Source organism: Pseudochaenichthys georgianus, chromosome 5, assembly GCF_902827115.2.
Source record: "Pseudochaenichthys georgianus chromosome 5, fPseGeo1.2, whole genome shotgun sequence".
NCBI classification, from domain to species: domain Eukaryota; kingdom Metazoa; phylum Chordata; class Actinopteri; order Perciformes; family Channichthyidae; genus Pseudochaenichthys; species Pseudochaenichthys georgianus.
In genome coordinates, this window is record NC_047507.1 from 26,891,946 (window position 1) to 26,919,931 (window position 27,986).

The 27,986-nt window shown below is 39.9% G+C and overlaps 1 protein-coding gene across 1 annotated transcript; it reads left to right on the top strand.

The window, feature by feature from the left end:
* eya2 (EYA transcriptional coactivator and phosphatase 2) lies at positions 1-27,972 on the top strand. The gene is made up of 16 exons (XM_034084077.1): positions 1-177; positions 10,986-11,064; positions 11,595-11,635; positions 12,088-12,208; positions 13,308-13,418; positions 16,788-16,864; positions 17,087-17,270; positions 17,751-17,887; positions 18,008-18,091; positions 21,508-21,597; positions 23,579-23,637; positions 24,379-24,539; positions 25,239-25,353; positions 25,449-25,570; positions 25,677-25,777; positions 26,129-27,972. Exons 4-16 carry the CDS (start codon positions 12,106-12,108, stop codon positions 26,207-26,209), a joined length of 1,425 nt encoding a protein of 474 aa, XP_033939968.1. The 5' UTR covers positions 1-177; positions 10,986-11,064; positions 11,595-11,635; positions 12,088-12,105; the 3' UTR covers positions 26,210-27,972.
* The last annotated feature ends 14 nt before the right edge of the window (positions 27,973-27,986 follow it).

Here is a 27,986-nt window from a genome sequence, read left to right on the forward strand (position 1 = left end):
CCTCTTTTTCTTCCACTTTTTTTGCAGCTGCGTGTCTCTCCCGAGCGCTCACGTTGTTCCCTTATTTTGCCGGGACACTTGTAAAAAAGTCTGCCGGTGTCTCTTGGGCATGGAGAGGCATCTGCTCTGATTGATACTAGGATTTGTTCAACTTCACGATCTTCTCTCTGAATTATGGTAAGTGTGAAATACTTCGGTATCTTTTATATAAATTCACTTGTTCATGCCATCGAGTGTAACGCGATTTCGAGGGGGTTTTATTGTGGAGAAATCATTATATTTAATAAAATATCATTACGAGTGCATCCTTCTGTCGCTGCTCTTCATCTCTGGTTGGTGTTTATTTGAGTAGATCCTTTAAATAAACATTAATTAACATTTAAAACCAGGACAATTGCTTCTAATTGCTGTGTGTCTTTTTTTTTTTTAATTAAATGTATGATTAAGACGGACGTACAATTATGGTACGTTTATAAAAATAAACCAAAATCAAAATATGTCAAATTTAATTGAATTACTCCCTTTGGAATTTCCAATTAATTTTCAAATAAGACTTGTATAATAATGACAGAATTTGAAATGGTGTGCTAACATACATTACATCTACAATACATAAAATACATTACATCATGAAAGTATTTGAGACAACAACAACTACCAGACATTGCATGGATTTAACAAATTGTAAATGAATCCGTGAATATGAAATTATCCTTATGTAGGACACCAATTGCCTATTAGATACAATTAAATAGATAGACAAACTATATTGTAATGCATTCAAATGTAGACCAATGTTAAAGTAAATGGGACATTTAATTTTCAGAGTTGTGCTTGTAACTGAAGATATTGTAAATGATTTTCTTTCTTTCAGTATTAAAGTTATTTTATTCACCCCAGTTTATTGTAGTCATTAATAAGAGAAGAAAAACCTTATAATCCCAACATCAACATGTCCAGCAATTTGTGTTTCACTGAGCCTTTAAAAGAGAACCGTGCTTGTGAGGGCACCTTCTCTCAGATGGAGCTCTTTGTTTTTTCTTGGTGCTGGTTGAATCGGTGCAACACTTTTGGCTCGGCCTAAGTACAAGAAGATTACACTGAAATCACTGACACCCCCCCCCCAGCCGCTATGCAGGACCCTCATTAACTAAATTAGGGGAGCCACGCTAAGCATTTTTCAAGGCTGGTATTCATATTTTTATTTCAAGGAACCCTTTATGGCTCCAGACGAGAAACAAACTCAATGTTGTTCCAACCATTTAAATCCCTTTTAAACATGTCTTTCAGCAACGATTACATGGGGCCCTTTAGTTTTTTTTTAAATAAATAGATTTTAAGAAAAATAAATATGACATTCATTTTTCTTGTATAGTATATGGTGACAATTGTGTCATGACATTTAATCTTCTTTATTTATTATTCATTTTTAACCATTAAAAAAATCCCCTTTTTCCCCTCCAGAAAACATCATTTTAATTAAGTCTCATTCCAACTATTGGTTTTGCATAGATGGACACCAGAGGGTTTTACATCCTTGCTGCAGGGCAAACATAGTTAAACTATTGTGGTGTGGGGGAAAAGTGCCAAAAACCAGCTCCAAAAACTCATTTCAGAATTGCATAACGTAAACTGAACATATGTCACTGTCAGTTGTCTGAAATAAACCTGCAGGGGTAATGGCCAGCCAAAAAAGGATTCTTTTATTTTCGATATAGTGTCAGATTCAGGTCAGAGACAGATTATAAATCTCCTTAAATCTGTTTTTATATACCTGCGTTTTAACCCCCACAAATACCATCCAGGGGTCTTGTTGGAGGGGTGGGAGGGGGGGGCTCCGACCACATACGGAGGTGTGTTCTTGGGGCGTGTTTGATTTAACACTGCGGTTCGTCTCTTGATAACATTAGGGCCCCCATTTCTGGACTCGCTCTCCAGGCCAGGCCGGGTCCCTCTCAGTCTCTCCGCCCTCGTCGCTCCTTCGTGGTTCCTATTACTAGCTCTAATAAATTGTGAATAAGCAGCAGCCCAAAAAGTCCCGGGCTGTGGAGAATTCCCCATCCTGTAGCGCAAGGCACCCCCTCTTAAGAAAACACAAATTAATTCCAAACCCCTCTGTAGCCAAACGTTTGTGGAATGATAAATATTTTCATAGGAAGCTCTGCTCTTCCTGACTTTATCTGCACAAATGTCATTATATTTAGCTTCTGTTCATCTCTCTTTCCCTTTCTCTCCTTCTCCCTTTCTCTTTTTCTCTGGGAGTCAAATATCCTTGCTGACTTGAACTCAAGGTTACACCAGGGCTCTCATGTTGACCCATATAGTCTCAAGGTATACTCAATCTATTCTCTTAGTCTAAGAAGTGAATTATCCTAGTATTAAAAGCTGGACGGATGGCATTCATTTAGTTTTATTTGCTGAACTGAAGTGAGTCTGTTGAAGATCTTTCAGTTAGATGCTGTTTTACGACACCCCAAATTCAGCCACACACACATCTTTGTGTTTTTCCTTAGCGTACAGAGCAAAGCTGACTTAATTTACATCTTCTCTGTCAACCTGCCAATTAAAAGAAAAAAATATTTCCATGACTGTTCCAACACTGTGTGCTTTATGTATGATATGGTGATTTAGGTACAGAATATCATTAATAAGAGTTCATCCTGGTACACAAGAGAAACAAGATATAGTTTTACAACAATCTCAGTTGAAAAGACCACAAAACATTTCCAAAATAATAATGTCTACATGTAAGTAAGCAATATATTATCATATTGTACTTGTTTGCCTTTTTACATATGTTTCCTTACTTGTTTATTTGTCCTTTTCTTCTTTAATTGATTGAATTCCCCATTACTGAGCAACTACTGTCACTGTCCACTTATTTCTTTAGTTATGTTTGAGTAAGTCACTGTGGAATAAAGTAAAAGCTTCTGGGTTTTCATGGATTGAACGCTTTCTGAACTTTAAACAACGTCACGAGCAGCCAGCTGAGTGTAGCCTGATATGTGCAGCTGTCTGCATAAACAGAAGGCCTGACTAAAATCTAAACTCTGTCGGCTGTTATTCCTAAAAGTCTATTATTACATACAGATTTCAAGCAACAACAGTAGGTAATACTGATATGCAAAGATAATACAATTAAGACGAACAAATATGTAATAACTGAGTCACTGAAATATATGATTTTAAATGTATCCCAAGACTGTTGAATTTATATTATTTGTGTGTTTTGTGTGTGAGAGGCTTTATGTAGAATCCATTCTGCAGTATTGTGTCTATTGTGTTAGACCTCATAAATGTGTGTGTGTGTGTGTGTGTGTGTCTGTGGTGTGTGTGTGTGTGTGTGTGTGTGTGTGTGTGGTGTGTGTGTGTGTGTGTGTGTGTGTGTGTGTGTGTGTGTGTGTGTGTGTGTGTGTGTGTGTGTGTGTGTGTGTGTGTGTGTGTGTGTGTGTGTGTTGTGTGTGTGTGGTGTGGTGTGTGTGTGTGTGTGTGTGTGTGAGAATCTGCATGTAAGCATCAATATGTTTAGCTAAAACAAAAGGAATGAATGAAAGGGGGTCCCGGTGACCACTAGTGGTTGAGGGGTGTCTCTTCCAGAAAGTATGGGGCTCGAAAGTGATCACACTGTCCTTCTGAATGGCTTCCCCTCGCCCTAACCCTTCCCTCTCCCGTTTTAATTCCCCTTAAGCCCCAAAGAGCACCCGGGGAGGGTTGTGTGTGTGGTGTGTGTGTGTGTGGTGTGTGTGTGTGTGTGTGGTGTGTGTGTGTAGTGTGTGGTGTGTGTGTGTTGTGTGTGTGTGTGTGTTAGGTGTGTGTGTGTGTGTGTGTGTGTGTGTGTGTGTGTGTGTGTGTGTGTGTGTGTGTGTGTGTGTGTGTGTGTGTGTGTGTGTGTGGTAGTGTGTGTGTGTGTGTGTGTGTGTGTGTGTGTGTGTGGTGTGCTGTCAGCAAGACAACAGCTGTCCTCTCTGGCTATCTCCACTCTCCTTATCTCTACTTGATGAATGGAGAAGCCACACACATCGCAGCGTATAGCTGCGGTAACCATATTTAATTTGTCTGCGCTTTCAGAATGGTTTGGTACTTTCCAATGGATCGAGAATTTAATAATTCTCTGTGGCTCTACGAGAATATTTTACATTGAATATTTTCCTGAATATAGTTTTTATGCCAACGTATTATATCTCATCTTATTTACCCGGCCTTGTTATCTATAAAAAAAGACATAAATCAATCTGTTGCTTTAATTTTTTTGTTACGCTTTCTCTGTCTCACACACTCCCACTGTAAATCTACCATTCTAGAAGTAATTGGACCTCAATCCGTCTGTAACGGCTGCGAGCTTCAGCTACCAGCGGGCTCTGTCTGGCCAGCTGTTAGCAACTACGGCGGCCACCGGCCATCATTTGCTGAGGAGGCTGATGGAGGGCAAAGCTTTTTGTCCTAATGAGTAATAAAGGAGCCTGTGTGTGTGTGTGTGTGTGTGTGTGTGTGTGGGTGTGTGTGTGTGTGTGTGTGTGTGGTGTGTGTGTGTGTGTGTGTGTGTGTGTGTGTGTGTGTGTGTGTGTGTGTGTGTGTGTGTGTGTGTGTGTTGTGTGTGTGTGTGTGTGTGTGTGTGTGTGTGTGTGTGTGTGGTGGTGTGTGTGTGTGTGTGTTGTGTGCTAGTGTGTGTGTGTGTGTGCTGGTGTGTGTGTGTGTGTGTGTGTGTGTGTCTGTGTGAGTGTGTTGTGTGGTGTGTGTGTGTGTGGTGGGTGTTGTGTGGGTGTGTGTGTGTGTTCATTAGAGAAGGCAGGAGCAGTCATGCAGTCAGGCGTGTGTCAGTTGTGAGTGTGCGAGCGTGTGTGCGTCCACTCTCCCATCACTGGACCAGATGTTTTTTACCTGGGTACCAGACCACCATCTGACTGAGGGTCAGCCCGCTGCTCCAGCCCCTCACCCCCGCTCCTCCAGGCTGCTGGAGGTCTGCCAGCTGTCCCCCCACTTTGACCCGCGTCCCGGGGCACTGGTTCTGGGGGACTCAGAGTCTAGACCTTGGGGTAGGTGGTCCTTTTCGAATTTGGCAATATCACAAGGGGAAAATTGTTAGGGATATTATTAGCGTTTTGGGTGCCGAGATATGGGCTGTGAAGGCAAGTGAGTAAGCATAAAAAGAAGGCAGTTGAGCATTTGTGCTGGAGAATATCACAGATTAAGACGCTGGCATTGTTGAATAAAGAGGTTTTGATTACTGAGGGACAGAAGGGGGTAGCTTCTGGCATTCAAGCAGTCTTGTTGCAGGGAGTTAGTCAAGTGGAAAAGAAGGGCCACCAAGTCTGGAGGTAAAGTTACTGAGTGCAGACAGAGTCAGCAACAGGTTCACTGCTGCCAGAGATTAATTGGAGCCTCTTGTATGATAACTTCTGTTGCTTTCAAAGGACATAATACATCTGTCATTATGTGACTTAACTTTTTAAATGTAAAGTACTTTAGTATAAGCAAGTTCTGTGTGTGTTTTTGGTTATTTGAGGAAAGTGTTACAGAGACTCCAGTGAGAGTAGAACCAGTCAGTAAAGCGATTAATGGCTTGCGTAGGTTTTAAACTGGTTCCTCAAGTTTCTTCATTTTTGGTATTAGTGGCATGGTGGCTGCTGGGAAATCTCATTGAGATGGGTCCCTCTGATAGTAAACAGGTGACAGCAACACGGAAACATCTCACTCCTGTGTTTTTGCTTTTAACTGTCTCAGCACATGTCTGGCTCGGGATGTGGAGTCATCGAAAACATGACTGGTTACTGTTGACATTAGTATGTTTCCCAACGTCAAAAGTATCGCACTGTTGCTTGGGTTTTACTTTGCAGAAGGACCGCTGTGTTCTGTTAATTGATTTGGCAACAAAATAATTGAACATATTAACATCAAAGATACCTCCATTAGAATATAGCTTATATCCTTTGTTGTCCTGCAGACAGGGCATTGCTGGCAGTGATAATAATAATAATTCATTGGATTTGTATAGCGCTTTTCCTAATGCTCAACGACGCTTTACATAAAATCAAAACAGAAAAAATACAAAGAAAACAAAAAACATAAACAGTAGTCCTAATCCCAGTGTGATGACACACTTAAGGCTAATGTACGCTCCTATACGATCACAGACACACACTTGGAATGTGTTTGCCTCTTAAATAATTATCTGGTTTTGGTGGGTGGAGATTATCAATCCTGAACATCTGTTAGTGGATGGCCAGCAGCATGTCTGAGCCTCTGTGTCTGCACACCTAATCTACCCGTGTTAATCAATCCTTTACCAAAAAAAATATAAAAAGTATTTTTTACTTCTTTACACATTTCTCACTGATATCCTTATTTTATTGAACACATGGTTAAATTGACCGCTTGTTGGATAATTAATAATGTGCTGGCCAGGATGAAAATTTAGAGTATTTTAGAAGCTCTTTGTAGCTTTAAAATAAGTAGTTGAAAATTATTCTACATTTATTTTGATATGTGGATAATCATTTTTTCATAAAAGGCAAAAAATGATCTTCTTCCAGCTCCTCAGTTGTGAGGATCTACTACTTTGTCTTATCTGATAAAAAAAAAGATATCGGTAAGTTGATATCCTGTGGTTTCAGGTTGCACAAAACCCTGACATTTGACGGACAATTTACAATATTTTCTAACATTTAATAGACCAAATTATCCCTAAGATAAATAACAAAAATAATGTTTAGAATTATATCAAAAAAGGAATACAAATACTGATTCTAAAATCCTTGTGCATTGATGAAACATATCAGAGTTTAAACAGCAAGGAGCGGTGTGTTTACTATGTGTTTGTTTATGGATAGATAAATATGTTTTGTGCACGTGACTTGGAAAATGAGCAATTATAAATACAGTCAGTGTTTTGAAAGATAATCAGGCTTATGGGAGCAGAGTTTGGGGCGTGCTCTCTCCTTTTATCATGAGCCATAATAGATTTCTAGTAATTGTCTAGTAAAGCAACGAGAGCATGTTTTCTACATTTTCCTCTGCTTGATAAGTCCTCTTCTTTTCACTTATCTGAAGACGTGCTGCCTTTGTTTAACAATAAATGTTAGTATAACGCTAATTCCACTTGTACTGCTATCGGCCAAAGGTGGTTAAAGAGGGCAGTAGCTGGCAGATGGCACAGATTTCCACCATGAAGCCCTACAAAGTGCCCCACAAGCTGAAAATACTGGGCCCTTGTTCTGTGTCTTTTATCAGTGGCCGCAGCAGTGAATCAACCCCCACTCTGCCCCAGGCTCTCTGGCAGACTGTCCAAATTGAGGGCTCAAGGTGGGGTCCCATATGGCATGCTTACAGACCAGCACGTCACCTTTTCGGAGGAGCACAATGTTTCAATAAAAAGTCAAAACATGTGAAGGTCACCGTGGTGTCCGATCAGACTCTCACACGTCGTATCAAAACTAGACTAGACATTGACACAGCACACATATTGACACTGTAAACAACATACATCACAGAAAACCTACATGATATTCAAATAATTGTTCAATAATGTAAACAGGAGACGTGGGATATCAACCAACTGTCATGTATTTAGTTCACTAACAGTATGTAATAAAGTAAACACAATTTGAAAAGTCACGAGTCAGTCAGTTGCCAAACATCTAAGCAAACTCTGTCAGTATTTTAATTTGAAGAAGACAGCTGACCTTTTATGTTAGAAGTGAATACGTTTTTTGATTATATGGCCAGGATAGATTCATACATTTCAAATATGAAACAATACAGGGGTTTTTATGTATATGCAAAATCTAACTCTGACGTCTTCATCAGACCTTGAATTAAATATGACTCAAAGTCATTCACTAAATGCTGTGACTCTATATTGTGATACACATTTCCATCATAAAAAGTAATTTTAGTAATCATTGTTGGTTCAACTGATTTTTTTGTATGTGGCTCTTCTATCCCCGTTTCAATCATTATTTGCGTCTTGTTGGACCACAACCAGCTTGTCTGCCCGCCTTTGCGTGTAGAGCTTGGAAAAGAAAAACACTTTTTCCCTTAGATGCTGTCGCACTGACAGATAAACTAGCTGGCCCATAAGGATCAGTTTCACATGTGTCAATCTTTTCCTCACTCAAGAGTTTAGTTGAACAACAGGTAAATCTGCATAACATCAGCGTATTCCTTAAAATGTATCCGATGACATTCCATCTTAAAGCACAATATACCATCCTGTGATGTAATCCATCAGCACAAAGGCAAGAATTTGATATCCGTGAAAGAAGCAGTGGTCTAGCAGAACCCTGGGACCCAGGTGAAGCTGGTGGGACTGGCCTTGTGGCCTCGTGGCCCCCTGTGGCCCCGCTGGGTTTGTTTTAGCTTTAGTTTCAGCCCTCGGCCCTCCCCATCTCTGCTGAGCTCCGCTCATCTTCCCTCCGGTGTCCTGCAGTTCCCATGGCCTTGTGCGTCCTCCTCCCAGGCCTCACCCTGAACCAGGAAGTGCCTCCCCTATCACACACAGTGCGGGTGTTTGTGTGTACGTGCATGTGCATGTGTGTGCATGTAGGACTGTTGCAGGGATGCAGCTGAAGTCAAAAGGACTCTGAACAGGCGTCGCTTTTACTTTTGATCCCTGGAAAGTTTTAGGAAATGCTAAGCACAACAGCACTTTCCTTATTTTCCCTCTGTGCTGCGGGATCATAGTTACTCTCTGGAGCTTCACACTACGCCTGTGATGAAGGTCAGATCATGACCCCTGATGGCTGCAAGGTCATAAGGGGCATTTCAAATGGAAATTGATAGAAAAATAATGATGAACCTCATGCATGGTTCAAATTGTTGACGCAAGATAAAAACCTAAGCGTTGCTTGGTTGTAAGATTTACTGTAGGCGTTCTTCATATAAATGAAATTCGATGAGAAATATCAAACATTTGCTATTTATTTGTAATAATAACAAGCCTTTACCGACATGACAAAGTGTAAATAGACTCCTTTGTGACACATTTACAATCTGTTTTATTTATGTTTATTCTACAGTCATAACACAGATGTGCAGGTGGATTTTTCAGTCTTTGTAGCTGCTTCACACATGTATTTACACAGAAAACACTGAGGTGTTTGAAAAGCCAGGAGGGCGGTTCCATCAGATGGAGCTGACACAACATGAGGTGTGTTTTCTCTAGTATGCTGTCAAAAAGGCTTTTGTTGACATGAGAACAAAACAATACTGTAAGATGTTTTGTAAATTCAGTAACGCTTCTTTTCATCAGCCGACTGTCACAATTGCTGTCACTTTTCTTAGCTTGTTCTTTTTTTTCTCATCTTCTCTGCTGCAGTAAAACCCTGCTGCCCCTATACTTCATGACTGTCATCTGTCTCTGTCTTTGTGTTGTCAGCGAGGTCAGAGGTCGGGCAGTTAGCTGCAGCTTTGCCAGATTGGAATGGCCCAGAGGCAGAAACAGAAAGAGGCAGAAAGAGAAAAGGGAGAGAGAGTAGACAAATAAATGGGAAAGCAAGTTGTGCATGTGAGATTTTAAGGACTCTCACCTCAGTGAGCATTATAATCAAATGAAAGGGATATGAATTTTACCAATGTAAATACAAATTAACGCTGTAAAGCATGATACAGGGTTGACATTGAATATGTTGCAGTACTGTGAGCATGATGATACATTGCTGGATGGATTTTATATATCGTTTTCATCAAATTCTAAGACAACTTTCAGGACACAAAACCATTAATGATCAAGTATAGAAAGTCACTTTTTCATGCAATCAGAACAATGTAATCTACGTTGTATCACAGTCCCTATAACACCAAATAACATTGTGTGCAATCTGAGCAAAGTAATTAACATTTAACTCTATATTACAAATAAAATATCACACATAAAATTAATTTTGTAAATCAAACATTTTCTACACCTTGATCAAACATAGAATGAATCATGTGACCTTGTTTTGAATCTATTTGCATCGACATGCTGCTGCACCAGACTCCGCTCTTCTGGAAAAGCTCTCCACGTAGTTTTGGAATCTGGATTTTCTCCCTTCACCCTGACTGATGTTTGGTGATAAGGCCCGTCTCGCAGTCAGTGTTGCAGATAATCCCAAAGGTGTTGGATGATGTAGAGATCATTGCTCTGTGCCAGGCCGGTCAACATCTGTGTGTGCACGTTGAAACAGGAGAGGGCCTGCACCAAACACAATTAAGATGTACCTCTGTATTAAATAATAGAGACCAAAATAAAATGTGCAAACAGTATTGCTCACATACTGTTGTCCCTTGTGTTAGTAGATGACGTTTTTACCGAATCGTTTCCATTACAACCCACCATACATCGTGCTCCATGACTGGTACCTTGAATGATTTAGCTTTAGCATCTGCTGTCAAACAGACCCATTCAGCTTCCTGCTCAGACTCATTCATGTGGCTTTGACCTTTTGACCTCCAGCTTACTGAGCCGAGACCTTCACTTCCTTCTCTTCTTTTCACCCTTTTCTTTCTCTCTCTCTATATTATCATTTAATACTTCTGTCAACAGACACATAGAGAAAACCAGACAAAAGCCTCAGAAGACAGGACTGCACAAATGTCTCATCTTGTCAAAGCTCTATTTTCTCATCTTATCACCAAACATGAAACATTTTAAATCCTTTTTTCCTCGTTCCTCTTGATAGCCAAACACAACATGCATGAGACACGTGCCAAACAGCAAGATGACTCAGCGTTTTCCTAACATTTTCCCTAAGCACAATCGTACCGGTCAGGTTCTTGTAACTCAGCATTTAACTGTCAGAGTCGCTAATGATCGTACTCTTCACATCAAGACCGCATTCATCTTCTCTGTCTATCCTTGAAAGTATTCACCTCTTGAACTGTGTTTGGAGAACATACCTACCCCTCCCCCCCTCATCCTGCTGCAGCGGGGCCCGAGGCACGTCACCATGTGTCAGTCACCTGCATACCTGTGTCCTGATGATGTGCGTTTGCTATTGTTTCCACAGGAGAGTTGACGGCTCGAGAGGAACCTGACTAACAGCGGTGTGACGGGATAAAGACGATAAAGCTCTCTCTATAGTTCAGGTGAGAGGGCAAAACTACAAAGAAATGAAAGAGTAAAGTGCTTCAGATGAAAGGTGGCTGCTCTCTGAAGTCACTTTAATCCTCAAGTCGGCCTTTTAACTCAAAGAATAGTTTTATATTAATTATATATAGCTTAAAATAAAACCTAATGATGTAACTGGTCATCATTTTCGGTAGTGAGGAGACCGCTTATTAGTTAGTTTGTTTTTTGTGATTGAAATCAGTAGAACCCTGATTTTAGGGGTAATTAATTATATAAACAAAATGTGTATTAATGTTGTCTTTTTGTGTAATTGTATAACATGTTTTGGTGTTGGATGGTATCCTGCATTACACTGTGTTTTTCTACTTTTACAAAGGATATTAGGGAGCAATGCCGATGGTAAATTTGTCATTTATGTGAGAATATGTGAGAAACACCAAATTACATTTCAGTAATTCATGTTTTATCTTATTAAAATGTATTTTTCAATTTCCTTACTGTTTTAATTGTTAACTTTCTGACATTGCCTGTTTTGTCTCATTCACAGGGCTTTTTCTATTGACTACATACTCATCGTACCTACTGCAGGTGAGTTGTTCATGACATTCTTCACTGAGGTTGAAAGTGGAATTTAATGACTTCTCTGTCACATGTTGTGCTGTGTGTCTTCCGGTAGCCGCCACTTAATTGTAACTAAGCCTTAAACTCTGTGATGCTCATTATAAACTAATTATCTGAACTTTATTTTCCTTATTATTAAAACCAACTGAGTCTTTTCATATTTGTTTTTAGTGCTAAAAGTTGCAAAAAAAGGTGCATCTATTCAGATTTTACCAGTATACAGTATGAACCCCACCACGGTACTGTTTGTGTCAATAATTCCTTTGTTGTTAAAGAAAGTGTTTGCATGTTTTTACATTTTCAATGAACTTCCTCGTCCTCTAACGGTGACAAAAACAGATGTGCTGTTGTAACAGATAATGAGAACGAGAACCTGTCCCCAAAAGTTTCCTCATTACTCCTTCCTTCTTTAAAACCAGCTAACGGGAAGAGGTGTGATGGCTGCGTACGGACAGACTCAGTACGGCCCCGCCCTGCAGCCTGCGGGGCCGTACGCACCCTACACTCACCACACACAGGGCTACAGCATGCCCTCCTACAGTGAGTACACACAACCATACGGTGATGTGGATGCATTCAATGTTTTGATAAAGCATCAGATTCTGGAAGTTAGTGTCTATCTGTTTATTTCTTTAAAGCGCTCACTTTTATAAAACTGTATTTCCCTTTTTCATCTACAACATAGCAACTTTGTAATACATACAGTGCCAGACACAAAATACAGAAGTGTGCATGTTTTCCAATGTTTACACCCAATCCTCCCCCCTGTACAGAACGAAACAACAGCACTAGCACAAAAACATTTAAAATAATAAACAAACAAAAAAAAATATGTTGAAATTTCACATTAAATTAATAAAGATAAAACAATGCTAATTGATAATAGTGCACATATACTGTAGTGCACATATAGTCACATACAAATGGTTGAGGTACTGTACATGTTATGTCACAATTGTCACAAATCTGTACTAAAAAAAAAAATCAGTTAAAGGTGGGGTAGGTAAGTCACTTCAGAAACACTGTTTGTTATATTCCATGGAATGTTCTTAACATCCTGATAGCAATGAATATATTAAACGCTTTGACAATAAATACATAAAAAAACGTCATCTGTGGAAGCCGTGGCGCTGTAAAAATCACGAACAATTATTTTAGCCGGCTCGGCTAAAGTAACTGGATGGCCTACCTGCCTGTCAGCCTTCTTCCATCTTGTGCACAAACTTATCTCGTGCCCTCATTGGTCATGTGCGCGTTTGTGTGTGTTCGGCTGCGTACTTTCAAATTCTAGCTGGTTTCTCCATTCTTACCTACCCTACCTTTTTAAGGAAGAGTTCACAGTTTTAGCGTTTTCATGTATGGAGGCAACAAGACACAATAACAATATAACACATGCTGTAGGACAACATCAACATTAAACTGGGAACTCATTTGGGGGAAACAAGGCAGACAGTTATGTAATGAATACAAGAAACCACAATATTGTGTTACCAAGATAGATTGTTATACATGTGTATGTGTTATTTGATCCCCAGTGGTGAGACAGACTTGGTTAACATTAATCTGCATGTTGGCTAATCTTTTATGTAACCTAGGAAATTAATCTTATGCTCATTCGATGGCATCTCTTTGTCCTTAGACATTAAAACAGAAGAAGGCCTGAGTCACTCTCCAGGTCAGACAGGCATTCTGGGATACTCAAACTTCAGCAGCACTCCTCCCGGTCAGAGCCTCTACAGCTACTCACACGGTAAGTCTGAAACACTGTGTGTATTTAATGTATGGACACGCTAACACACACACACACACCTTATATACGCCATCTTTGATTTCAAACTTAATAGAAGGAGCATCCATCCTGGTGCTGCCTTCCTCAGCTCTATACTCCTACTCCTCTTCTCTCTCTTCACTTTTTCTCTTTCCCTCTCCTTCTCTGTGCCACACCTGTTCTCCATTAGCTGCGGTCTGGACTCCTGGCGTCAAAAGTCTCCCCACCCCTCCTCTTTTCTCGGGGTCAGGCCCCCTTTCTCCACTCAGACCAACAACACAGCATGCAAGCGCTTGTGTCTGTAAGAGAGAAAGAGACAGTGAGAAAACATGTAGACAGAGGATGGGAGAACGGAGAAAAATAGAGGGAACAAAGAGGTGGGCAGAGGGTCTTTGTCGAAAAACAACAACTCAAAAGGAAGTGTGATCAGCTCTCTGCCCACACAAGGCCTTGTGTCAGTGTGTTTTTGTGAGTGTGTGTATCTCCTCTGTACACATTCCTCAGTCGTCCGGCGCCCAAAGCATGACTCGCTCAGTGCGACTTTATGGCTTTCAAAGCAGCGTGAAATTGACCTTGTGTGTGAGAGGGGAGAGGTTAAGGTGAATTATACGGAGGGTGAGGAGGTTTAATGTTGCAGATGGGGGGGCGGCCCTGCTTCACTGTACGGATGAGACAAAGAGAAGAGAAACAGGATCAAACCGTAAACAGATTAGGTTTGCTGCTACATGCTTTATATCCCTCATGCTCAAATAAGTGGAATATGAGCCAATGTCTTTATTATAATGGTCCTGGCATTCAAACACAATCTGAAAGCATATTCCTTCTTTTGGTTCTTTTTGTAGTTTTACATGGGTTATCATAAGAGATTATACTTGACAAGTTAATTACAGAATCCTGACAGGACAATGCTAATACAAGTCTGACAAGTAAGGAAACATGAAGGAGAATGAGACAGGTTTTCAGAAAGCCAACAATTTCTAGCTAAACTCCTAAACCGCTTTGCTCAAAAATGTCTAATTTCTCAAGATAACTGTATGTACTAATAGAGCTGGTATTGTAGGTCAACGTCGTACATAGGCTGCAATAGGTGAGCCAAACTTATTTGGGAAAGAAAAAAACATTCATCTCAGTTTATAGACGGATTTTGTGATCAAACTCCAGTCTGCCATTCTTGCTTTGAATGTTCTCACTTGCAGTTTTACCTCCAAATAAAGTAGATAAGATGACCCAAAGTGTGTAGTTTGCTTGTAGTTTTTGCCCTGTCGGACTTCATATTAGTGATTTCACGTCTCAGTGTGACCAGATCTCAGATCTCCCAACAGATCAAGGCCAAAGATACAAAGATAAGACTCAAGTTGTACAATGAAAAATCTGTATTGTTAACCCTATCTTGCGTCATACAGAGTTGATATAGTTATTTGGGAAGGGCTGAAAAACACCGGTAACAATTGGAGGGGGAAATTGTAACTGTTTTTTCTGTTGCCTGTGTTTTCAGCCCTTCCCAAATAACTACATTTTTCCACATCACTTCCTCTATTCAGATGTCCCACATTATAAGGGAATGTAAATATTCCTGTGAACACAAACGATACAACATCTTACAAACTGCGAGGACCTCGATGCTCTGTTAGAGCCCGACTGTAGGACAAAACATGTTTTTTCTCAGAGAGAGTAGTTTGAGTTTGTAAGACACGGTTCCCAAACAAAATACATTTGTTTGAATATTTGTAAGCATAAATCATTAACTGCAAACTTCAAACGGTAATAAACTGCCACAACAACCCAATGTTTGTAGGATTTCAGAATGTTTCCATGTCGTCCATTATACTGTACACAATGCTTGAGCATGCACACACAGACACACACAAACACACCACAAAAATACATCCAAACACACAGTTGTACTGCTTGTTCAACTGAAACCAAATGGGGACTATGGGAGCTTTTTTTGTGTTTACTCCAGAGACCTCCTGGATTTTTCCTTCAGTCGCTTTGAAGATTGTTGTCCGGGGAGGTTTCAGTGTGGTTCTTCCATTGAGTCATTTGTCTCCTGTTTGTCAAGCACTGTGGAATGGAGAAAAATAAATGGGGAGCAGCAGGAAGCTTTAGACTGACGCAATAATGGAAAGTAGAATTGAATAAGGGAGTCTTTACAAATATCCTGGTTCAGGACAGGTCATGTCGGGGAAGAGGAGAGTACATCTTCATTATCGCCACAGGGAAGCTTGTCGCACAGTTCAACAGTCAAAACATAACCCTTCACAGAAACTAATACTAAATCAACTTTCAACCTGTACTTAAACTACTTTGAATAACGTCCTACTGTACATAAAACACCAAACCAAGCAACTATTTACAAAGGTTCATTGACATGTTTTCTTTTTGGTTCCAGGAAAATTGTATTACAATGCACACACAAATAAAAAAAAAAGTGATTCCTTCACTTACCATTTAGCACTTTGTGAATGTTATTACTGAGCCAAACACACAAACTACAGTAGGAGGGTAAATATGGTAATAATGGAATACAAATTAGATATGCTGCATCGGCCCTAGGTGGAGGTAATATAATTGGAGTACATGAGGAAAGACCTCTGCCAAGGCCAATGGTGCATTCAAATGCTCCCTCAGATCATCTAATTTCCCCTTTTGGGAACTGTTCATAAGCTGTAAATTGTAAGGAACATAGATGCTACAAAAAATATGTGTTAGGGTGCCTAACCGTCAAGTATTTATTTTGAACAAACTGAAAGTAATTTCTGTATCTGCCTTTTGTTTCGGATATGCTCCACAATGTAATCTGTTTTTTCTTGGCCTATTTGTTCACCCTTCTACCATGAAGATCCTGCCAGTACTTTGTTGGCAATCAATCCTGCTCAAAGGCAAACAGACAAGCCTAGAACATAACCTGCCTGGCTGAGGGCATACTAATTATTCAGACAAACAAACAACATGGACAGACTTGACAGAAGGATGCAGGGTGAAGCAGCGTCACTGTTGGAGGAAATCGCTTGGAGGAAGACATTCCTGCCTTGGCCTGATTATACTGAGAAGATTCCCAGAGCAGCAGCAGTAGCACACTTTCCCACCTGTATTGTGATGCCAAACATACATCTGACTCCCGGCTCCTGCAGCTCTGAGCTGTCACTGAGGAAGGAGTTTACTGCTCTTGACTTTCTTCACACAGATACTCACGGATCAGATCGTATATTGTGGCATTACATCAGAGGAGGATTCATTGATACAAGATGTAACGCAGTCAAATCTCTCAACAGTTTGTAATTGTTCTCCATCCTGCATGATGAATTATGTCCTGAAAGTCTGAACCTTTGCCATCACATCGTTTCTCAGGTGGTGGTATTTCATCTGGAATTTTTCAAGGCACCCATGCAATCTCGAGTTCAACCCCATTCAACTCTACACAACAAGTGAGTAATGTAACTTCGACAGGATGTTTTACTGCCAAGACATCTGAAGATCCTGAAAACATACATCTTAAACTCTAGCAGTCCTGACAAATAACTTAATTTAGCAACTGTCATGACTATCATATGTATTAATCATGATGACGACTGTTTGATTGTAGGACGTTTCATTTTGGAATGATAAATGACACCGACTAATTAAAGTAAATGTTTACGTTTTGACAGGAGTTTTCAGCGTACTCAAGCTACAGTCAGAGTCAGTACTCTCCGTATTATAACTCTCATCACTACAACAGCCCCTACATAACCAGCAGCAACATCAGCCCCACTGCCATCACAGCTCCAGTAGCCTATCAGAATCCAGAACACCCCGTCATGCTGCCCAATCACAGCCCAGAGTCGCACACAGGTAAGGAGGGACAAAGCATGTTATTTCAAATTGACTTATAATACCACATGTACCATGCCTTACTCTGAACAAAAAGCACATATAACATGGACTGTACTGTACCAAGTTTGATATATTTGCTTGATTTTAAGAATAAAAGTAATTAAAAAAGGTATTTTCAAACTTGTGTTACATTTTATTTTGCTGTTACAATAAGATAATGTAAACTAGGCGCCCTTTTAAAAAGAAGCAAAGTCATTTATGTTCTGTAGGTTAAGTTGGTTTAAGAAACATATATTTTTTAAATGTCATATGCTAATTGTATACCCTGCTATGGAACCAAACACCTTTGGTCCAACACATCCCATAAAGTATTCTCTGTGCTCGGGGCTTAACAGGTTAAAAGAGCGCCCCATCAACACGCTCTTGAGTTAATACATCAAACTCTAAATCTCGAAGAAGGTTGTTTTATAGAGTTTGTTTTATGTGTGTGTGTTCTAGGCGAGTACCACCCGCCGCCAAGCCCCCCCACACCAGGTAAAGAGGAGGGGGTCCCAGCAAGGAGGGGGTCGGATGGGAAGTTGAGAGGGAGGAAAAGAGTCAGTGACCCTGCACCACCTCTGGACTCTGACATTGAGGTAAACACACTCTCACACTGTGTTGAAAATTATCAGCATTTCTCTACAATATTGATCTTTCTCTCCCTCACACGCACACACTCGTGAGGTTAACATTACATATCTGTTATTTCTCTGCAGCGCGTGTTTATCTGGGACCTGGATGAAACCATCATCATTTTCCATTCGCTCCTCACGGGAACCTTCTCCTCACGTTTCGGAAAGGTACGAATATAAGACCCCTCCCTTTGTTATTTACTAGCTCACACTTTGAAAACAGTTCTGATACGGTAGATAGGCACAGTTTCGCATAAAACCCTTGCATCAACAAACTAACCCTTGTCGTCATAAAATCACCCTTTGTCTCAGCGCTGGAGTGCTTATTTGACAAACAGCCGAGTCCACAACCTTTGGGTCTCATCGCTGAGCATTTTCACATGCTGGCTGTTTTTGCCTCTCTGCCCTCTTGTTTCTTTTCATAATGCACCGGGGCTGTTTAGCTACCCGAGCATCCCGCGGCGTGATCGACAGCCGGTGGGACCTTTACATAACAGACAGGCAGCTGACAAGGGGCGGACCGTGGTGCGTTTCTTGGTTTTGGCCGGGGACACGTGTTTTGAATTCTCACGGTCCCCCTGCGGGTTGACACAGGGCTGATGGGAGTTTGAGGGAGCAGCGTTTCTGATCGGCTCAGCCCCTGGCAGGCCATGCATGCTGTTGTTTCTTTTTCTTTCTGTTTCTGCCACAGAGGAGGAGGTGGGGGGGGGGTGGTGAGTGAAAAAGCGAGAAAGAAACACAGGAGAGAGTGAGAGAGAAAAAGTGGATGTGTTTGAAATGTGACTCATGTGCCAAACATTCCTGATTCCTCCCACCACCCCCGAACGCCCCGCTGCTGGAGCTCAGCTGGACGGACTCTGACATCAAAAGTCAGAGGGACTGAATGAGTGACAGCGGAAAAACAGATTAACAATCCAAAGCATTAAGACCGTTTACAAGCTAGCGACGCTTTGCCCTTCTTTTTTCTTCCTCTTACATATTCTGCTAACTAATCCTACTCTGACAGCCATAATGCTTTTTTTCTGGCATAATTTATCTTCACTTTATGTCCTGCTTTCTTTCTACTTTTAACAGCCCAGGCTCTTTCCATTAGGGTCAGCCTATTAAACTCTTATCATAAACAAATGTTTTGGACCTTTAAGTCAAGGCGAATCTGGGCCCGGCGTGCAGGAAAGACTAATGGCTGTGTTGAAAGACAGTTGTTTTCACCAGCTCTGTGAGACAGAGGTGAATGGAGAACCACATGAGGAGCTGATTCCTTCCCTTGCTCCTCCATTATCTCATCTGTCATACAGCACCCATCAATCCACTCCAGTGTGTTTTAATACATGAGTAAAGGTGGGAACTCGGGTGTTTTAGTCTTTTCCTTCCTCCTCTTTTTCTTTTATTTTCTGGGATTATCAGAAATAGGCTTTATTTGTCCCTCTAAAAAGACCAGCCCTTGATTTTTTTAATGGGAGTGATTATAGATAATTATTTCAATTATTAGACAAGAAGAACAATCCTCTCTTAAGCCTTTAACTCCACCTTCTTCATCCTTTCAATTCATGTCTTCCTCTTCAGTCCAGTGTTTCTTAATCCCTCCTCTTCATAATGTTCTCCTTTAGACCTCCTACTCCTCCTACTGAACTTTTCCCGCCCTTTGTCCTCATTGCCTTTTTTCTCTTTACACCTTTTTTTAGAAGGTGGGGTATTTTGTAATCATCATGATTAATCCTGCTTTTGTTATCAAGCCCTTTTTTACCATTTCGAGCCAGAAGACGCCTCTGCTTGTCATTTAGAGATGCATTCATCTCAAATGTTCACCTTTGGCTGACAGCCCGGCCTGTGCTTCTCCTGTCTGTCTGCCAAAGGCAAGCCAACGCTGCCATCAAAAAACACACCGCACACATTCATACACACACCTGCTTTTGTAGTCCTCAACAACAACACGCCCAAACTGTTTGTCAGCCTCACTGCCCGCACATTATGATGCATGTGTTTCTCCGGGTCATGATATATAGTTTGCTTATTAGGAAACAAACTGAATTTGGTGTAATGCAACACCTGCATAGTTAGAGAAAACATGAGGAGAGATGCAGGGAGGTGTGAGGGTGTCCTGTGTACACAATCTCACTCAAGTTAAAATAAAAAAGCATTGACATCAAAATCCAACAAAAAGAAAAGTTAAATTTTTTAAATTTTTAAATAAAATTTCAGAATCATATTAAATATTACAATATATTAAATACTGGATTATGATGCATAAGTGTGTCTATCAAATCTAGTTTAGTTGAAGTGTGTTTTATTTCCTTTGAATGCTCCTAATCTGTAAAGTAACTAGTAGTACTAGTATTAATACTGTTCTCGTTTCAACGTATGGATATTGAACTTAACAGCCAGCTAAACTCTCCTCAGCATCATTCCTCCAAGGAACAGGCAGGTGTTGTATTTGGCAGGAATTGTAATGATAAGAAGTGTGAAACTGAAATAGAATACATTTCTCCATAAGTACACATAAAACAATGTTCTTAACAATTAACTTAAGCTGTTAGATAAATCTAGTGAAGTGAAAGGTACAATATTGGCTTCTAAAATGTAGTGGAGTATGAAGTAGAGAAAAATTAAAAGTAGCCCAATATCATACTTAAGTAGAGTACTTGAGTAAATGTTCTACATTTCACAACGAAAAAGGTTAAAGGCCGCCATAAACACAGAGCAAAACGTACTGATGTAGCTAAATCCACTTAAGTTATGTAGTTACATCTCATAGACTTACTGTTTTGTTTAAGATACTCGTATGGATTTGATCATCATTCCAGTCTGTCACAGCCAGTCAATTCATTTAATTTCAAGCTAAGGAAAAATCTAAAGGAGAAAATAAAAGACTTGCTTATTTTATGAATACAAATATGTTCCTAATTGTTTTATTACCGTATTCAATTGAATAGTCCAATGGACTTAATGATTTAAATTGTATGTGATAGTTTAAATAAGGAAAAGGTGCAGTACAGGGAAACAACTAGACTAAATGAAGAGAGCCAAAACAAATAGGTCAGAATATCGTTAGTGGAGATAACAATCTGCATAGTTTGATTGACAGATACATATTAACACTGGCCCCTCCCTGAAACCTGCTTATGTCAATCCAGTTGATGAGTTTGAAAAAGTGAAAAAGAAAGCTTTTAGGAGAGACAAGCAGGCGGCGGCACTGACAAGGCGGGAAGTGACAAGTAATGATGTTCAACAATCCAACTAACTCATCATTCTCTAAATACAAAACCTCTTAAGCCATCAATCTCAGTATGAGCACTTGAATTTATGAAAAAAAAATCTCTATTAAAAGGGGGCCCTGAAATGTTTCGAGATGTTGTTCTGACCTCATTTCAGGTCAGGCTATAGTAAACAAAACGTTTTTTCTTGAATTAAATGTGTTGAGTGTGTGACGGATAGACAGATAAGAGAGTTTACTGTGTCTGAAGGAAATGTGTTGGCATGCCTCAGGACATCAATACATACATATCCTTGATTAAATGTTATCATGATTATTATCAGTGTGGCTTTTAAAGTTATTAATTTTAGAGAATGTGTGTCTCTGTGTTCAGGACTCCTCAAAGGCGGTGTCTCTTGGTTTGTGGATGGAGGAGATGATCTTCAACCTGGCCGACTCCAGACTCTTCTTCAACGACCTGGAGGTGAGTTTCAATTTGACTCATAATTTAAAACCTGTGAGGAGAGCATGTTCAGAGAATTACTCGATTTCATTTTTATCTTTAACTTTGTTTGTTTGCCCCCTTAAACCATTATACTGCACATCATGCGTTATTTCACACAAAAACCTTACTTATTATTTATTTTATAATAAATGCTGCCCTTTATCTCAGTTTTTTGCCACTTAAAGATGTATTTGAAGAAAGACAGGAAATATCAGCAGTGAGTTACTTTCCCCATGGAAACAGGTTTTACATATGGCTGCTGTTGTCGTAACTGCATAAAGCACAGTGGAAATCCCCTCACACAAATTCTTTATGTATTAATACGTACTGTTCAATTTTCAAAGTAATTTGCCCTCCTCAGTTTAGCAGGAATATGAAAAGGAGTTTTTGTTAAAGGCTGGCTTAAGTGCACAGTTAGACAAAACCTGGACACTAGTAAAAACCTCTACAAAACGATGACGATGCGGTTTTATTACGTGTAAGTGACTGAAAAAGTTTATACGTTTTTCAGGTTGAATTCTTTAGCCTTGTTCTGACAAAGAAAAAAGATTAGAGAGGGACGGAGGGAGAAAGAGAACAAGTACACTTTGTGCAGTAATTATAGGTGTGTGTCTGAGCATCGGAGAGGAAAATTAGTCAAATGGGAGGAGGGACATTTGAGAGAAGGAAAAGGAGCCAACAAAGCCATTTGCAAACCCCGGTCCTTACCCCCTCTTTTGTTGTCAGGGCTCAGTAAATCTCTAAAGCAACTGCTGTTAAGTCTTAAGGTACAATCATCCTGTCCTTCCTCTGTCAGTAGCAGCTTCACTGAGGGTTATCGCTGCTGTCATAACTCAAGTACTACCAGAAGAGATTAAATAATTGCTATAATCAAAGTCAGAATTTCCAGTAGAAATGTTCCTATATAAAAAAGCAGATTTGTATGGCTGTATTCCGCTTGAGTTGAAGGTCTTATTACGGGATTAAAATGACAATGCTTTGGAGGGCCCGAGTGTAGCTGCTCTGAGTTTCAGAGCCTATAAACCTCTAAAGGGCTCGTTTGTATTGTATGGTCAGTAGAAGCTGCTCTGCAGGGGCGGATGGCACCTGAGTGGGCGGTGGGTTGAAGCCCCTGGGAATAGAGTTATGTGGAGATGGAGGAAAGATGAGGTAGCGTCTCCATCTGGCTTTAAGAGGGCTGAAAGGTGATAGGAGAGCCTGTCTGTCCCAGGTCGCTGGGTGACAATTAGAAGTTAGACTAGGACACTAATGTGTGCACGGATGTGTGGTGTGTTATGTTAGTTTGAAAAATAGAGGCTTTTTAAGAGATTTTTTCAAGAGAAAGTCATTGTTAGATTTACTGAAGTATTTCCTCCTGGTCCACTATCACTTTTTTATTTCTATTGAGATAACTTTTGATGCTGCTGCAACACAGACAATTCCAAAATTGGGATCAATAAAAAAAAGTTCTTATTATCTCTATCTTATCATGAAAAGGGGCTTATTTTAGTTTTCTTCATTTCCAATCTTAGTGACTTCTTTCATTTGTTTCTGATTTAACTGCATAATGCTGAAGGTGTTTTTGTAGCAATTATTTTAAGCTATAGTGTGGTTTGAATGCCTTTGGTTCCTGAAGCATCCAGTAGAGAGGAACAAAACGACAAAGAGTCTTTCTTCAGAGGATTCTTTTAACAAAAAAGTACGCAGTAAATAAAAAAAAAATCTGATTAACTTTAATTTACGGCGTGGTTTACCAGCATTGCACAGTCATGTTGACTGTCCTGTATGTCTGGCGCCTCGCCGTCCCGTGTCTCAATACCTTATTTCCTTCTTCCTTGTCTTTTATTTGAGCTCTTTTTATTTGTATTCCTGTAGCTGCCATCACCCCCGCAGGCTCCCCTAAAGAGGACAGACCTGCCTGTACAGCGCTCCACTCTGAAATGGATCTCTTGATATATCCGCTCTCTTTTTCATTTCCCAGGAATGCGACCAGGTTCATATTGATGACGTGGCATCGGATGACAACGGACAGGACCTGAGGTAAAGTGCTGCTGCTGTGTTACTGTACTCCGTTCTGACAAGGCTCGTGAACCAGACTTGCCCTCAGGGTTTTAGTGCACAGGAGGAAGAAAAAGAAAGCAGGGAGATGAGACAAAGAGTTTGTGCGCGTCTGTGTGTGTGCATGTCTTTTAATTCCCCGACTTCCACAGCCATATAATATGTCACAGGATTATCCAACGCTTTCATATCTCATCAAAATATCTCTTTATCATTCCCTCTGTCTTCTTCGGTCCAGACGTTTTATTGCTGAAGCACTTTAGGATACTTTTAGGGGTGATTTGAGAAAGAGCCAGAGTGTACCGAAGTACCTTTTTTTTATATTACACTTGGCCCTTTTCATTCTCAAAGATGTTTTAATATTTATACTGCCCTCGCTGAATGTATAAACAGTACTTCATGGTTTCTTACTGACAAAGCTTTTTTATTCAAAACTCAGTTTCAACGATTTCCAATTTTACAGGGTTTCTTATCCCTGAAATTCTTGTGGTTACACTGGCACACTTCCCTTAATGTGATGAATGGTTTGAGTAATACATTCTATTCATAACCTGAAGCTTGAAACAATTGCTAGAGCTAGAAACGTTATCCATGAATACAGTTGTGCCTATAGCTTCCCCCCTGAAACACCAATGCTAGTGCTTCTATAAGGTGCTCTGGAGAAATGCAGTTTGCTTCTTTGTGATCTACAACCTGACGGCTTCCTGTTTTGTGATCCTGCAGCACTTACAACTTTGGGTCGGACGGCTTCCAGAGCCCAGCGGGGGCCGGCTCTCTGTGCCTGGGGTCGGGGGTTCACGGAGGAGTGGACTGGATGAGGAAACTGGCTTTTAGATACCGCAGAGTCAAGGAGATGTACAACACATACAATAATAATATTGGGGGTAAGCTCCGCTCACATTGTTTTTAACAGTGGACCGGCAAACTGAATATTCAGATTTGTCTTTTGTAAGAGCAACCACATTTTCAAATCTAACAACATTATGATTATTTTGACAATTTTGTTTTGTTTTAAATAAAAAGAGAATCAAATGTAATATTTAAAATGATTGCCCTTATATATTTCCGGTTGTATTTATTTTTTTATATTAAAAAGAAAGATAAAGATGCCTTTTCATCACTATAGATATATACATTATTAACTGCTGCTCAACACCAGATGGAGTTAATTCTGGATTATTCTGATTTATTTTTCTTTCCTTTAGCTGGTATCAAGTTATAAAAGTTCCTATTTAGTCAGAATCCTTTTTTTTTCTTTTCTGGTGCATTAACCAAACCTTTAGTCGTGTTGAAGATGATTTGAGTATTTTAACAACAAACAGCAATATGGTTGATTACTGACACCTATTCATTCAATTGCCATAAAATAGCAAAAAAAAAGGACACACATTCAATCGTCATTTAGAATTATTAGTCAGAAATTGTTGTTGAATAAAGACCTTTGTGCTGATTGTTGTCAAAATAAGGTTTTGTAACCTCTCTGAAATAATTACATTTCTTTACACATTAGAGCTGTAAAGGCTCACATCCTCTCTGTTTGGTCTCAAAGACTGACCGTATACTTTTTTCTCCCTGATGAGCAGGTTTGATGGGCAGCCCCAAGCGAGAGGAGTGGTTACAGCTGAGGAGAGAGATGGAGGTGCTGACCGACCTGTGGCTGACTCAAGCTCTCAAAGCTCTGGCTCTCATCAACTCCAGGTCAGTTTGTGCTCACTTACTATTGGCTGACATTTAATCCCATTAAATTTCATTCAAGGTGTCATAACTAACGTGTGTGTCCTGTCCTGTTCCAGGCCTAACTGTGTGAATGTGTTGGTGACCACCACCCAGCTCATCCCAGCGCTCTCCAAGGTGTTACTGTACGGTCTGGGCTCTGCTTTCCCCATAGAGAACATATACAGTGCCACAAAGACAGGTGAGGGCAATATAGGGGAAATGGGTTCAGGGAGAAAACATTTGTCCTGATAATAGCAATATCCTTCCTCAAATGGGCTATTTTAATGTTTGAACTTTCTTCAAAGGCAAAGAGAGCTGTTTTGAGCGTGTCTCTCAGAGGTTCGGTCGGAGAGCGGTGTATGTGGTGATAGGAGATGGAGCGGAAGAAGAGTCCGTAGCCAAGAAGGTATAACTCAATCTGGTTTTTTTACAACTGTGACTGCTGAAAAACGGCCTCAACTAATCAGTTAACTTTTAAGAGACACTTGGTTTCTGAAGGTTCTGTGTCTGACTCTAACACTCTAACCTTTTCATTGAAATGTTACACTTTTTCTTAAACTTGGCAGGCATTAGACTTTTGTGCATTAAAGGCCAACATTTTATCCACATGTACTTTGTCACACACTGTAATCCCCCTTCAAAACCACAGTCCATTATTCACATCTGCACTGCATCTGCAGGAGTGCTGCAAGTTGCCTTAAGTCTGCATGTTTTACATTAAACCTAGATATAATAGATTTTGATTTTGTTTTTGTAGAAGAACATGCCGTTCTGGAGGGTTTCCTGTCGGGCCGATCTGGAGGCTCTGAGCCATGCACTGGAGCTGGACTACCTCTAGAGGGTGCAGCCGTCACTCTCCGCTCCTCCACCAGAACCATGAGAAGCTCCTGACCTCCTGAGAGCAGCTAGTGGACGAATCCGCCCCTGAGAGACTGATTCAGAGTCAGTGTTGCTTTTTCAACACGCAGGAGGACAAACTCACTTTAAAGCCAAAGGAACTGTGAGGATTTGGAGCTGCAGTTTATCTCTGAGACATCAACATGAGGCCAAAAGCGCTGGACCGAATAAAAGACCAAAGACAAATAAGGGACCAAAGCTTCATAACTAGCCCCAGGGAACTATGGGTAATACTGCAAATACTTTTTAATAACGTTTTTTTTCTTCTTTTAAATTTGCTTCATCTCAACTTTATGAAAGGTGTCCCACTTTTGTCCACACTATAAAAGTGATGCACTGAATGCAAAACTGTACATCCTGTTTATTGAACTTGTTGGATTGGATTTGTTGTGCCTTTTTTTATTTGTTGTGAGACCAAACCTGTTTTCCACTGACCAATACTGTTACAGAAGAAATTAGAAACAAGACTTAACCCTCCTGTTATCCTCAGATTGACTTTACACCCTTTATCCTCTGGGGTCAATTTGACTCAAGATAATGATCATATTCAACATTTTAACCAACATGTATGTCTCTGGTGCTTTAGGTGTCTTAGTTGACTCCCTAAATAACCATTTAAATAAAACATTACCCCAACCTTCCCCCCCACAGACCCCTTTATACATCCAGATGTTTATTATGTGACGATCGAAAAATATATAAATCACCATGAAATCTCACTGACTGAAATAAAATGTTAAAGTAAGATCTTTTTGATGTTGTTAAAGGACCAATAACTAAAGCAGAGGGTCGGGTTTTTTTTTGCATGTAATAGTCACCTCAATACCATCCTACACAATCAACACAAATATGTCTAAAATATTGACATTTTTATATGTTTTATACTACTAAAACAGCCTGGGGTCAAATTGACCCCAAGGAACACCGATGCGTACAAAGTGTGTACAGGACATTTAAAAAAGATCTTCATGTTCATTTGATGTTTACCCACTAGTCCTCACTAAATTAGGAAAAGGCATGAAATACTAAGCAAAGAAATAATGTGAATCATTTTTTCAGATGCGTCAAACATTGGTTTAACAGGATAACAGGAGGGTTAAAGGTATATTATAACATGGGATAGATTTTGCCTTCACTATTATTTTAGAATTGTTTAAATTTCATATTTTGTCTAGATAAAAGACAAATAATATTCTCTTCATAGGTAGAGGCTATTGAACATTTGTTGTAGCCTTTATTTAACCAGGTGAAAGCCTCTTGAGATCAAAATATCTCTTTTTCAAGGGTGACCTGCAATAGTTTGATTTGTATTTTACCATTAATATGTGAGCTATTTATTATTTGTTAAATTCACAACACAATGAGGTATACACAGTTTGGGAGCTTGGCATAAAAACATCCCCTTCAAAGACCAAAAATGTGCTTATGTAAAAATGTTTTGTCTTGCAGACGCTGTATTATAGGCCGGTGCTTGAATCCTTGCTTTTGATTCTGGGTTGTATATGTTGTCATGTTTTAACTCTCCTTTCCTGTCTTTGTTTCATTTCCTAATAACCTGTTTGTAATATAGATGAACCGGTATGGTTGTGCATGTGCCGATTACACTGCCTGTCAGTTTAGCCATGATTTGTATATAATGCTTTATTGTCGATTTTGTTTTTGACAGACAGTTAAATAGATGAATACAAATAAATTAATTTCATTCTTGGGAAAAGGGA

Bases quoted from the DNA above. Each gene is read 5' to 3' on its own strand.
- eya2 (XM_034084077.1), top strand. From the start codon at position 12,106: ATGGCTGCGTACGGACAGACTCAGTACGGCCCCGCCCTGCAGCCTGCG. The intron at 24,540-25,238 runs GTAAGCTCCGCT...CCTGATGAGCAG, and splicing joins ATACAATAATAATATTGGGG to GTTTGATGGGCAGCCCCAAG. The intron at 25,571-25,676 runs GTGAGGGCAATA...CTTTCTTCAAAG, and splicing joins ATACAGTGCCACAAAGACAG to GCAAAGAGAGCTGTTTTGAG.